Genomic DNA, 13,611 nt, shown 5'->3' with positions numbered 1-13,611 from the left:
CTTGGTCATTTTTGGGTCGATTTTCACCATTTTTTCCCCATTTTTTCACCTTTTTTTCCCCATTTTTCGCTCTGTTTTCCCCATTTTTTCACTGATTTTCCCCATTTTTTCCAAATTTCATCAATTTCAGGCTGAATTTTCCCCATTTTTTGCTCGATTTTCCCCATTTTTTCACCATTTTTTCCCATTTTTCCCCATTTTTGGGTCGATTTTCCCCATTTTTTGCTCTAATTTCGCCATTTTTTCACTGATTTTCCCCATTTTTTCCCCATTTTCCCCATTTTTGGGTCAATTTTCCCCATTTTTAGGTCGATTTTCCCTGGTTTTGGGTCGATTTTCCCCATTTTTTCACCGATTTTCTCCATTTTTTCACCAATTTTCCCCATTTTTTCACTGATTTTCCCAATTTTTTCCCCATTTTCTCCATTTTTTCCTCTTTTTTCCCCATTTTTTCACCATTTTTCCCCATTTTTTCCAAATTTCATCAATTTCAGGCTGAATTTTCCACGTTTTTGGCTCAATTTTCCCCATTTTTTCACCAATTTTCCCCCTTTTTTCACCATTTTTTCCCATTTTTCCCCATTTTTTCCCCATTTCTGGGCCGATTTTCGTCATTTTTTCACCGAATTTCCCCATTTTTTCTGAATTTTATCAATTTCAGGCTGAATTTTCCCCATTTTTTGCTCGATTTTCCCCATTTTTTCACCTATTTTCCCCTTTTTTTTCACCATTTTTTCCCATTTTCCCCCATTTCTGGGTCGATTTTCCCCATTTTTGGGTCAACTTTCCCCATTTTTTCACAGATTTTTGTCATTTTTTCACCAATTTTCCCCATTTTTTCCCCATTTTTTCCCATTTTTTCCCATTTTTGGGTCGATTTTCCCTGGTTTTGGGTCGATTTTCCCCATTTTTTCACCGATTTTCGTCATTTTTTCACCCATTTTCTCCATTTTTTCCCCAAAACTCACCAAAATGAATAATTTTTCCCCATTTTTTCCCCATTTTTTCCCATTTTTTCCCATTTTTGGGTCGATTTTCCCCATTTTTGGGTCTATCTCAGCCATTTCTGGGTCGATTTTCCCCATTTTTTCCCCGATTTTCACAGTTTTTTCCCCCAAACTCACCCAAATTAATATTTTTCCCCATTTTTCCCCAATTTAAGGCAGAGAAGAACCGCCTGGCAGCCATGGCAGCTCCCCTGCAGAAGGGCTCGGGAAACCCAGTTTTGGGTCGATTTTCCCCATTTTTGGGTCACTTTTCCCCATTTTTTCACCATTTTTCCCCATTTTTTCCAAATTTCATCAATTTCAGGCTGAATTTTCCACGTTTTTGGCTCAATTTTCCCCATTTTTTCACCAATTTTCCCCCTTTTTTCACCATTTTTTCCCATTTTTCCCCATTTTTTCCCCATTTCTGGGCCGATTTTCGTCATTTTTTCACCGAATTTCCCCATTTTTTCTGAATTTTATCAATTTCAGGCTGAATTTTCCCCATTTTTTGCTCGATTTTCCCCATTTTTTCACCTATTTTCCCCTTTTTTTTCACCATTTTTTCCCATTTTCCCCCATTTCTGGGTCGATTTTCCCCATTTTTGGGTCAACTTTCCCCATTTTTTCACAGATTTTTGTCATTTTTTCACCAATTTTCCCCATTTTTTCCCCATTTTTTCCCATTTTTTCCCATTTTTGGGTCGATTTTCCCTGGTTTTGGGTCGATTTTCCCCATTTTTTCACCAATTTTCGTCATTTTTTCACCCATTTTCTCCATTTTTTCCCCAAAACTCACCAAAATGAATAATTTTTCCCCATTTTTTCCCCATTTTTTCCCATTTTTTCCCATTTTTGGGTCGATTTTCCCCATTTTTGGGTCTATCTCAGCCATTTCTGGGTCGATTTTCCCCATTTTTTCACCGATTTTCGTCATTTTTTCACCGAATTTCCCCGTTTTTTCCCCAAAACTCACCAAATTTTCCATTTTCAGGCAGAAAAGAACCGCCTGGCGGCCATGGCAGCTCCCCTGCAGAAGGGCTCGGGAGGCCCCGTGCGGCTCTACGTCGGCTCTCTGCACTGCAACATCACCAAGGAGATGCTCAGGGGGATCTTCGAGCCTTTCGGCAAGGTGGGAACACCTGGGGGGCAGTTTGGGGGGTTTGGGGGAATTTTGGGAATTTTTGGGGATTTTTGGGATTTTTTAGGGATTTTTTCTGATTTTTTTCGGATTTTTTTCAGATTTTTTAGGGATTTTTTTGGGATTTTTTAGGGATTTTTTAGGGATTTTTTGGGATTTTTTTCTGATTTTTTTCGGATTTTTTTCGGATTTTTTTGGGATTTTTTAGGGATTTTTTTGGGGGGATTTTTTCTGATTTTTTTCTGATTTTTTGGGATTTTTTGGGGATTTTTTCGGATTTTTTTCGGATTTTTTGGGAATTTTTTGGGAATTTTTTCTGATTTTTTGGGGATTTTTGCTGATTTTTTTCTGACTTTTTAAATGATTTTTTAATGATTTTTTAGGCATTTTTTCCTGATTTTTTCCTCATTTTTTGGGATTTTTTTCTGATTTTTTTCTGATTTTTTGGCAATTTGTTCTGATATTTTTCTGAGTTTTTTCTGAGGTTTTTTCTGAGTTTTTTCTGAGTTTTTGGGAGTTTTTTCTGATTTTTTTTGGAATTTTTTCTGATTTTTTTCCTGATTTTTTCCCAATTTTTTTCTGATTTTTCGGGGAATTTTTTCTGATTTTTTTTCGATTTTTTTTTAATATTTTAGGATTTTTGGGGATCTTCGAGCCTTTCGGCAAGGTGGGAACACCTGGGGGGCAGTTTGGGGGATTTGGGAATTTTTGGGGATTTTTGGGATTTTTGGGAGTTTTTGGGATTTTTTTCTGATTTTTTTCTGACTTTTTAAATGATTTTTTTCTGATTTTTTTCGGATTTTTTTCGGATTTTTTTCAGATTTTTGGATTTTTTCCTGTTTTCTGATTTTTTGGGATTTTTTTGGGGATTTTTTCTGATTTTTTTTCTGATTTTTTGGGATTTTTTTCTGATTTTTCGGGGAATTTTTTGGGATTTTTTTCCATTTTTTTTCCAATACTTTGGGGTTTTTGGGGGATCTTCGAGCCTTTCGGCAAGGTGGGAACACCTGGGGGGCAGTTTGGGGGGTTTTGGGAATTTTTGGGGATTTTTGGAAGTTTTTGGGATTTTTTTCTGATTTTTTTCTGATTTTTTTCTGATTTTTTTCTGATTTTTTTCTGATTTTTTTCTGATTTTTTTCTGATTTTTTGGGGATTTTTTAGGGATTTTTTTTGGGTTTTTTCCTGATTTTTCCCTCATTTTTTGGGAATTTTTTCTGATTATTTTCTGGATTTTTTAATGATTTTTTCGGCATTTTTTTCCTGATTTTTTCCTCATTTTTTGGGATTTTTTCTGATTTTTTGGGAATTTTTTCTGATTTTTTCCTGTTTTTTTTCTGATTTTTTTTCTGACTTTTTTCTGATTTTTTTCTGATTTTTTGGGAATTTTTGGGAGGTTTTGGGATTTTTTTCTGATTTTTTTCTGATTTTTTTCTGATTTTTTTCTGATTTTTTCCTGATTTTTTTCAGATTTTTTTCGGATTTTTTTTGGATTTTTTTCGGATTTTTGGATTTTTTTCTGTTTTCTGATTTTTTGGGAATTTTTTGGGGACTTTTTGGAGATTTTTTTCTGATTTTTTGGGGGATTTTTTTCGATTTTTTTTTTTTCATTTTTGGGAAGATTTTTTTCTGATTTTTTTGGGTGGATTTTCCCCAATTTTGGATCAAATTTTCCAAATTTTGGGTCGAATTTCCCAAATTTTGGGTCGAATTTCCCAAATTTTGGGTCAAATTTCCCAAATTTTGGGTCGAATTTTCCAAATTTTGGATCAATTTCCCCAAATTTTGGGTCGAATTTTCCAAATTTTGGGTCAATTTGTCCAAATTTGGGGTAAATTTTCCCAAATTTTGGGTTGATTTTAACGAATTTGGGGTCAATTTTACCAAATTTTGGGTCAATTTTTCCGAATTTCGGTTCAAATTCTCAATTTTTCAGTCAATTTTTCCAAACTTTGGGTTAATTTTTGCTACTTTTGGGTCGATTTTCTTCAATTTTGTGTCGATTTCCCCAAATTTTGGGTCGAATTTTCCAAATTTTGGGTCAACTTTAATGAAATTTTAATTTTTTTTTATTTCCAGATCGACAACATTGTGCTGATGAGAGATCCTGACACTGGACAGTCCAAAGGCTATGGATTCATCACCGTGAGTGTTTTGGGGGAAATTTGGGGAATTTTGGGAATTTTTGGGAATTTTTTGGGTGGAATTTGCTTGAGGAATTTTTGGGGATTTTTTTTCAATTTTTTTCAGATTTTTTCTGGGATTTTTTGGGGATTTTTTTCTAATTTTTGGGGATTTTTTGGGATTTTTTTCGGATTTTTTTTCAGGTTTTTTTTCAGGTTTTTCTGCGATTTTTTGAGGATTTGTTTTTTAATATTTGGAGGATTTTTGAGGATTTTTAGGGGATTTTTGGGGATTTTTTTAAAAATTTTTTTTCAGATTTTTCTGGGATTTTTTGGGGATTTTTTGGTAATTTTTGGGGATTTTTTGGGATTTTTTTGAGATTTTTATTTAATTTTTTGGGGGGATTTTTTTGTAATTTTTTGGGCGAATTTGGGGAATTTTTGGGGATTTTTGGGAATTTTTGGGGTGGAATTTGGTTGAGGAATTTTTGGGGATTTTTTCCGATTTTTTGGGGATTTTTTTCAGGATTTTTTTCAGGTTTTTCTGGGATTTTTCTGTGATTTTTTTGGAATTTTTGGGGATTTTTTTTTGTAATTTTTTGGGGGATTTTTGGGAATTTTTGGGGTGGAATTTGGTTGAGGGACTTTTGGGGATTTTTTGGGATTCTTTTCAGATTTTTTTTGGATTTTTTAAAAAATTTTTTTAGGATTTTTTTAGGATTTTTCTGCAATTTTTTGGGGAATTTTTTTGTAATTTTTTGGGGGATTTTGGAGAATTTTGGGTGGAATTTGGTTGAGGATTTTTCCTGGAATTTTTGGGGATTTTTTGGGATTTTTTTTCAGATTTTTTTTCAGATTTTTTGGGATTTTTTTCAGATTTTTATTTAATTTTTGGGGGATTTTTTTTGTAATTTTTTGGGCGAATTTCGGGAATTTTTGGGGATTTTTGGGAATTTTGGGTGGAATTTGGTCGAGGATTTTTTGGGGATTTTTTCCGATTTTTTGGGGATTTTTTTTCAGGATTTTTGCAGGTTTTTCTGGGATTTTTCTGTGATTTTTTTGCAATTTTTGATCAAAAAAACCTCCAAAAATCCCATTTTTCCCTCTAAAATCCCCATTTTTTCACCGATTTTCCCCATTTTTTCACCTAGAAAACTCATTTTTGGGTCGATTTTCCCCATTTTTCCCCATTTTTTCACCCCAGGTGTTCCCAGGTGACTCAAAAATCCTCCAAAAATCCCATTTTTTCACCATTTTTTCCCCTAAAAACCTCATTTTTTCACCGATTTTCCCCATTTTTCCACCAATTTTTCTCATTTTTTCACCATTTCTCCCCAGAATTTTTTCCCACCTGTCCCCAGGTGTGCCCAGGTGACCCAAAAATCCCATTTTTTCTTCCAAAATCCCCATTTTTTCACCGATTTTCCCCATTTTTTCACCTCACCTGTCCCCAGGTGTACTCAGGTGACCCAAAAATCCCATTTTTCCCTCTAAAATCCCCATTTTTTCCCCTAGAAACCTCATTTTTTCACCGATTTTCCCCATTTTTTCCCCATTTTTTCACCCCACTTGTCCTCACCTGTCCCCAGGTGTTCTCAGGTCACCCAAAAATCCCATTTTTTCTTCCAAAATCCCCATTTTTTCACCATTTTTCCTCCTTTTTTCACCATTTTTTCACCTAGAAACCTCATTTTTTCACCGATTTTCCCCATTTTTTCCCCATTTTTTCCCCTCACCTGTCCCCAGGTGATCTCACCTGTCCCCAATTTGCAGTTCCAGGACTCGGAGTGCGCTCGCCTCCTCATTTTTGGGTCAATTTTCCCCATTTTTTGGTCTAAAATCCTCATTTTTTCACCGATTTTTGTCATTTTTTCACCGATTTTCGTCATTTTTTCACCATTTCTCCCCAAAACTCCACCTCACCTGTCCCCAGGTGTTCTCACCTGTCCTCACCTGTCCCCACTTTGCAGTTCCAGGACTCGGAGTGCGCTCGCCGCGCCCTGGAGCAGCTGAATGGCTTCGAGCTGCCAGGAGACCCAAAATCCACCTTTTTCACCCCAAAATCCATTTTGACCCCAAAAATCCCCATTTTTTCACCTAGAAAACTCTTTTTTTTCTGTTTCTTCCTATTTTTTCCCCAATTTTCACCATTTTTTCACCGATTTTTTTCCCCTCACCTGTCCCCAGGTAACCCAAAAATCCCATTTTTCCCCCTAAAAATCCCCATTTTTTCAACATTTTTTCCTCTAAAATCCCCTTTTTTTCACCGATTTTCACCATTTCTCCCCATTTTTTCCCTTCACCTGTCCCCAGGTGTTCCCAGGTGACTCAAAAATCCTCCAAAAATCCCATTTTTCCCTCTAAAATCCCCATTTTTTCCCCTAGAAACTTCATTTTTTCACCGATTTTCCCCATTTTTCCCTCGATTTTCCCCATTTTTTCATCATTCCTCCTCAGAATTTTGTCTCACCTGTCCCCAGGTGATCTCACCTGTATTTTCTGTGCAGTTCCAGGACTCGGAGTGCGCTCGCCTCCTCATTTTTGGGTCAATTTTCCCCATTTTTTGGTCTAAAATCCTCATTTTTTCACCGATTTTCCCCATTTTTTCACCGATTTTTGTCATTTTTTCACCGATTTTCCCCATTTTTTCCCCATTTTTTCCCCTCACCTGTCCCCAGGTGTTCTCACCTGTCCCCAATTTGCAGTTCCAGGACTCGGAGTGCGCTCGCCGCGCCCTGGAGCAGCTGAACGGTTTCGAACTCGCCGGGCGGCCGATGCGCGTCGGCCAGGTGAGCGAGCGACCCGACGGCTCCAGTGACGTCACCTTCCCCGAGGGCGTGGCCAGCGCACCTGCGGGGGGCGTGGCTTCCTGCGGGGAGGAGCCGGAGCTGGGGACGGCCGCGGGGAGGCTGCAGCTGATGGCCAAGCTGGCCGAGGGTGAGATTTTGGGGGATTTTTGGGGGGTTTGGGGTCACCTGGGCACACCTGGGCACACCTGGCAGGCTGCAGCTGATGGCCAAGCTGGCCGAGGGTGAGATTTTGGGGGAAATTTGGGGGGTTTGGGGTCACCTGGGCACACCTGGGGTGGTTGGGTGGGTGGTTTTGTTTGGGGGGTTTGGGGTTGGGCACACCTGGGCACACCTGGGCACACCTGGCAGGCTGCAGCTGATGGCCAAGCTGGCCGAGGGTGAGATTTTGGGGGAAATTTGGGGATTTTGGGGGGTTTTGGGTCACCTGGGCACACCTGAGTCACACCTGGGAGGCTGCAGCTGGTGGCCAAGCTGGCCGAGGGTGAGATTTTGGGGGAATTTTGGGAGATTTTGGGGGAATTTTGGGGATTTTGGAGGATTTTGGGTCACCTGGGCACACCTGGGCACACCTGGCAGGCTGCAGCTGATGGCCAAGCTGGCCGAGGGTGAGATTTTGGGGGAAAATTTGGGGATTTTGGGGGGTTTTGGGTCACGTGGTTGGGGGGGTTTGGGTGTTTTGGGGGTTTTGGGGGTTTTTGGGGGTTTTGGGTTGGGTGGTGGTTGTGGGGTGGGGTGGGGGTTTTTGGGTGGTTTTGGGTGTTTTGGTGTTTTGGGGGTTTTTGGGTTGTGTTTGGTTGTTTGGGTGGGGGTTTTGGGTGTTTTGGGGGATTTTGGGGTGTTTTGGGTCACCTGGGCACACCTGGCAGGCTGCGGCTGGTGGCCAAGCTGGCCGAGGGTGAGAAATTTGGGGGAATTTTGGGGATTTTTGGGAGATTTTGGGGTGTTTTGGGTTGGTTGGGGGGGTTTGGGTGTTTTGGGGGTTTTTGGGGGTTTTGGGGGTTTTGGGGTCACCTGGGCACACCTGGGCACACCTGGGCACACCTGGGGGTTTTGGGTGTTTTGGGGGATTTTTGGGGGTTTTTGGGAGATTTTGGGTCACCTGGGCACACCTGGCAGGCTGCAGTTGATGGCCAAGCTGGCCAAGGGTGAGATTTTGGGGGAAAATTTGGGGATTTTGGGGGGTTTTGGGAGATTTTGGGTCACCTGAGATACACCTGGGGCAGGGTTTCGGGTGATTTTGGATGATTTTTGGGAGATTTTTGGGTGATTTTGGGTGATTTTGGGGCAGTTTTTGGATCACCTGTGTTACCTGGGCACACCTGAGACACACCTGGGGCAGTTTTAGGGTGATTTTGGGGAGATTTTGGGTGATTTTGGGTCACCTGGGCATGGGCTGGTGATGGCCAAGCGGCGAGGTGAATTTTGGGGGATTTTGGGTCACCTGAGCACACCTGAGACACACCTGGACACACCTGAGACACACCTGGGGCAGTTTTGGGCTGATTTTGGGGGATTTTTGGGGGTTTTTGGGAGATTTTGGGTCACCTGGGCACACCTGGGCACACCTGGCAGGCTGCAGCTGATGGCCAAGCTGGCCGAGGGTGAGAAATTTGGGGAAAATTTGGGGATTTTGGGGGAAATTTGGGGATTTTGGGGGCTTTTGGGAGATTTTGGGTCACCTGAGATACACCTGGGGCAGGGTTTCGGGTGATTTTGGGGGATTTTTGGGAGGTTTTGGGGGATTTTGGGTCACCTGAGCACACCTGAGATACACCTGAGTCACACCTGGGCACACCTGGGGCAGTTTTGGGGTGATTTTGGATTTTTTTGGGATTTTTTAACTCAGATTTTTGGAATATTTTTGCATTTTTGACTCTGATTTTGGGGATTTTTTGGATTTTTTGGGATTTTTTTGGGTTCGTAACTCTGATTTTTGGGAACTTTTTGGGTTTTTTGGGATTTTTTGGGTTTCTGACTCGGATTTTTGGGATTTTTTTGGCTCCCCAGGTGTGATTTTGAGGCAATTTTTGATACTGTTTCGATTTTTTTGGTGGCAATTGTGGCGTTTTTTGGTGCAATTTTGTCATTTTTGGGGTTTTTTTAATGGGAATTTGGATGTTTTTGGGGTTTTTGAGGTCACTGAATCCGAATTTGGGGTCAATTTTGGGGTTTTTGGCTCCCCAGGTGTGATTTTGGTGTCATTTTGGGTTTTTTTGTGGCCGTTTTGGTAATTTTTTTACTAATTTTGGGTCATTTTTGGGGTAATTTTGTCATTTTTTGGGTTTTTTTCACGGAAATTTCAGGTTTTTTGGGGTTTTTGGGGTCGCTGGATCCAAATTTGGGGTCAATTTTGGGGTTTTTGGCTCCCCAAGTGTCATTTTGGGGTAATTTTGTTGGTTTTTTGTGGCAATTTTGGTGTTTTTTTGAGTAATTTCGACATTTTTTGGTATAATTTTGTCATTTTTTGGGTTTTTTTAATGGGAATTTCGATGTTTTTGGGGTTTTTGGGGTCGCTGAGTCCGAATTTGGGGTCAATTTTGGGGTTTTTGGCTCCCCAGGTGTGATTTTGAGCTGTTTTTTGGTGTTATTTTCAATTTTTTGGTGGCGATTTTGTTGTTTTTTGGTGTAATTTTGTCATTTTTTGGGTTTTTTTAATGGGAATTTTGGGGTTTTTGGGGGTTTTTGGGGTCGCTGAGTCCGAATTTGGGGTCAATTTTGGGGGTTTTGGCTCCCCAGGTGTGACTTTGGTGTCATTTTGAGGGTTTTTTGGTGATTTTGATGATTTTTTTTACTAATTTCATCATTTTTTGGTATATTTTAATCATTTTTTGGGTTTTTTTAATGGGATTTTCGATGTTTTTGGGGTTTTTGGGGTCGCTGAGTCCGAATTTGGGGTCAATTTTGGGGGTTTTGGCTCCCCAGGTGTGACTTTGGTGTCATTTTGAGGGTTTTTTGGTGATTTTGATGATTTTTTTTACTAATTTCATCATTTTTTGGTATATTTTAATCATTTTTTGGGTTTTTTTAATGGGATTTTCGATGTTTTTGGGGTTTTGGGGGTCGCTGAATCCGAATTTGGGGTCAATTTTGGGGTTTTTGGCTCGCCAGGCTCAGGACTGACCCTGCCCCCACCAGCCCAAGCTGCTCTCCAGCAGCTGAACGGAGCTCTGACTCCCCTGGGAGGAATCAACCCGGCAGCGCTCACAGGTGAGATTTGGGGAATTTTGGGGATTTTTTGGGGATTTTTGGGGAAATTTGGATGTTTTGGGGGAGTTTTGGGGAATTTTGGGGGAATTTGAAGGAAATTTGGGGAAAATTGGGGGAAGTTTGGGAGATTTGGGGGATTTTGGGGAATTTGAAGGAAATTTGGGAAATTTTCGGGGAAATTTGGGAAAATCTGGGGAAATTTGGGGGGATTTTGGGGAAAATTGGGATTTTGGGAAAATTGGGAAGTTTGGGAGATTTGGGGGATTTAGGAATTTGAAGGAAATTTGGGAAAATTTCGGGAAATTAAAAATTTGGGGAAATTTGGGGATTTTGGGGGAAAATTAGATTTTGGGAAAATTGGGGGAGATTTGGGGAATTTGGAAAATTTGGGGGAATTTTGGGAAAATTGGGGAGATTTGGGGAAATTGGGAGTTTTTTGGGGAAAATTTGGGAAATTTGGGGTATTTTGGGAATTTTTGAAATTTGGGGAATTTTGGGGGAAAATTGGGGATTTTGGGGAGATTTGGGGAAATTTGGGGATTTTGGGGAGATTTGGATTTGGGGGAAATTTGGGGGATTTTGGGGAATTTGGGGAAATTTTGGGAGATTTGGGGAATTTGGGGGAAAATTTGGAGAGATTTGGGGAAATTTAACAAATTTGGGAGATTTGGGGGGTTTTGGGGGAATTTTGGATGTTTTGGGGGAAATTTTGGGGAAAATTTGAGGTAATTTTGGGGGATTTTGGGGAAATTTGGGGAAAATTTGTGGAGATTTGGGGAAATTTTGGATGTTTTGGGGAAATTTTGGGGGTAATTTGTGGGATTTTGGGGGAATTTTGGGAAAATTTGGAGGATTTTGGGGGTTTGAGGAGTTTTTTGGGAGAATTTGGGAGAAATTTTGGGGAAATTTGGGGGATTTTGGGGAGATTTGGGGTTTTTTGGGGGAGATTTGGGAGATTTTGGGGGAAATTTGGGGAGTTTTGGGGAGATTTGGGGGAAATTTGGGAAAATTTGGGAGTTTCTTGGGGAAAATTTGGGGGATTTTGGGGGAAAATTCGGGGAGATTTTGGGGGAAATTTGGGGGAATTTTTGGGGAGTTTTGGGAAATTTGGGAAAATTCTGGTAAAACTTTGGGAATTCCAAAATCCCAAATTCCTCTGGATTTTCTCAAATTTTTAAAAATTTTTTTCACCCCAAATTTCTTCTTTTCTACTTCAATTTTGGGTCAATTTTTGCCATTTTTTCACCATTTTTTCACCATTTTTTCAGCAATTTTCACCCAAATTCCACCAAAATTCCAGGAAAAATTTGGGAAAATTTTGGCAAAACTTTGGGAATTCCAGAATCCCAAATTCCCCTCAATTTTCCCCAAATTTTTGGAATTTTTTAACCCCAAATTTCTTCTTTTCCACCCCAATTTTGGGTCATTTTTCGTCATTTTTTCACCATTTTTTCACCATTTTTCACCCAAATTCCACCAAAATTCCAGAAAAAATTTGGGAAAATTTCAGTAAAACTTTGGGAATTCCAAAATCCCAAATTCCCCTGGATTTTTCCCCAATTTTTAAAAATTTTTTCACCCCAAATTTCTTCTTTTCCACTTCAATTTTGGGTCATTTTTCGCCATTTTTTTCACCATTTTTCACCCAAATTCCGTTAAAATTTTGGGAAAATTCCAGGAAAATTTGGTGAATTTTTTGGGAATTCCAGAATCCCAAATCCCCCTGAATTTTCCCCAAATTTTTTTTATATTTTTTTTCTCCCTCCCCAGCCCTGAGCCCGGCGCTGAATTTGGCTTCGCAGACTTTGGCCTCGCAGTGCCTGACGCTGTCCGGGCTCTTCTCGCCCCAGACCATGTGAGACACCAGTATAAACCAGTATAAACCAGTATAGACCAGTTTGGACCAGTACAGACCAGTATAGACCAGTATAAACCAGTATAGACCAGTATAGAGTCATAGAAATCAATAGAAACCAGTATAGACCAGTATGGAACTGGGAGTCTTCTCGCCCCAGACCATGTGAGACACCAGTTTGGACCAGTATAAACCAGTATGGACCAGTATGGACCAGTACAGACCAGTATAAACCAGTATAAACCAGTATAGAGCCATAGAAATCAATAGAAACCAGTATAGACCAGTATAGACCAGTATGGAACTGGGAGTCTTCTTGCCCCAGACTATGTGAGACACCAGTATAAACCAGTATAAACCAGTATAAACCAGTATGGACCAGTACAGACCAGTATAAACCAGTATAAACCAGTATAGAGCCATAGAAACCAATAGGAATCAATAGAAACCAGTATAAACCAGTATAGACCAGTATGGGACTGGGACTCTTCTCCCCCCAGACCATGTGAGACACCAGTTTGGACCAGTATGAACCAGTATAAACCAGTATGGACCAGTTCAGACCAGTACAGACCAGTATAAACCAGTATAGAGCCATAGAAACCAATAGAAACTGATAGAAACCAGTATAAACCAGTATAAACCAGTATGGAACTGGGACTCTTCTCGCCCCAGACCATGTGAGACACCAGTTTGGACCAGTATGAACCAGTATGGACCAGTATAGATCCATAGAAACCAGTTCAAACCAGTATAAACCAGTACAAACCAGTATAAACCAGTAAGGAAAACCCAAAAAAATTCAGAAAAAAAATGCAAAAAAATTTAGAAAAACCCCAAAAAATTTAGAAAAAATTTCAAAAAAATTAGGAAAACCCAAAAAATGAAGGAAAAACCCAAAACCAGTCCAAACCAGTCCAAACCAGTACAAACCAGTCACTAACTCCTCCCTTTTCCCTTGCAGGTGATTTGGCTCCGCCCCTCCCCCCAAGCTCCGCCCCCTTCGGCCACGCCCACTTCCGGTTGGGAATTTCGGGAATTTTGGGATTTTTTGGGGATTTTTGGGATTTTTTTTTTTTTTTTTTTTGGTGGGAAAAATCAGAGAAATAATGAAAATAATAAAAAAAAAATTCACAAAAAAAAAAAAAAGTTTGTTTTTGGAGTGGAAATTGAGTTTGTTGGGAAATTGGGAAAAATTGGGGAAAAATGGGAAAAATTGGGAAAAATTGGGGAAAAATGGGAAAAATTGGGAAAATTTGGGACAAAATTTGGGGAAAAAATGGGAAAAATTATGGAAAAATTGGGAAAAATGGGGAAAAAATGGGGAAGTTGGGAAAAAAATTGGGGAAAAATTGGGGAAAAAATTGGGAAAAAATTGGGGAAAAATGGGGAAAAAATGGCGAAAAATGGGAAAAAATGGGGAAAAAATGGGAAAAATGGGAAAAATTGGGGAAAAAATGGGAAAAATGGGGAAAAAATTGGGAAAAAATTG

At 39.8% G+C, this 13,611-nt stretch overlaps 1 protein-coding gene across 4 annotated transcripts in view; it reads left to right on the top strand.

Annotated features, from left to right (window-relative positions):
- The window catches only part of RBM23 (RNA binding motif protein 23), a 32,497-nt gene extending 19,229 nt beyond the window's left edge, over window positions 1–13,268 (top strand). For 2 of the 4 annotated variants that reach the window (XM_085044421.1, XM_085044419.1), the window contains exons 11-16: window positions 1,981–2,118; window positions 4,204–4,269; window positions 6,953–7,184; window positions 10,166–10,264; window positions 12,035–12,119; window positions 13,084–13,268. In XM_085044421.1, coding sequence (XP_084900547.1) covers window positions 1,981–2,118; window positions 4,204–4,269; window positions 6,953–7,184; window positions 10,166–10,264; window positions 12,035–12,119; window positions 13,084–13,087 — 624 coding nt within the window. In that variant the 3' untranslated portion in view covers window positions 13,088–13,268. Of the gene's footprint in view, window positions 1–1,980; window positions 2,119–4,203; window positions 4,270–6,952; window positions 7,185–10,165; window positions 10,265–12,034; window positions 12,141–13,083 lie in introns of all 4 variants that reach the window. The other 2 variants (XM_085044423.1, XM_085044420.1) reach the window with 1 other exon arrangement.
- The last annotated feature ends 343 nt before the right edge of the window (window positions 13,269–13,611 follow it).

Source organism: Lichenostomus cassidix, unplaced genomic scaffold (assembly GCF_008360975.1).
Source record: "Lichenostomus cassidix isolate B80296 unplaced genomic scaffold, HeHo_3.0 HiC_scaffold_36, whole genome shotgun sequence".
Classification (NCBI taxonomy): Eukaryota; Metazoa; Chordata; class Aves; order Passeriformes; family Meliphagidae; genus Lichenostomus; species Lichenostomus cassidix.
The sequence above is the reverse complement of the archived record's forward strand: the minus strand, read 5'-3'. Positions and strand labels throughout refer to the sequence as shown.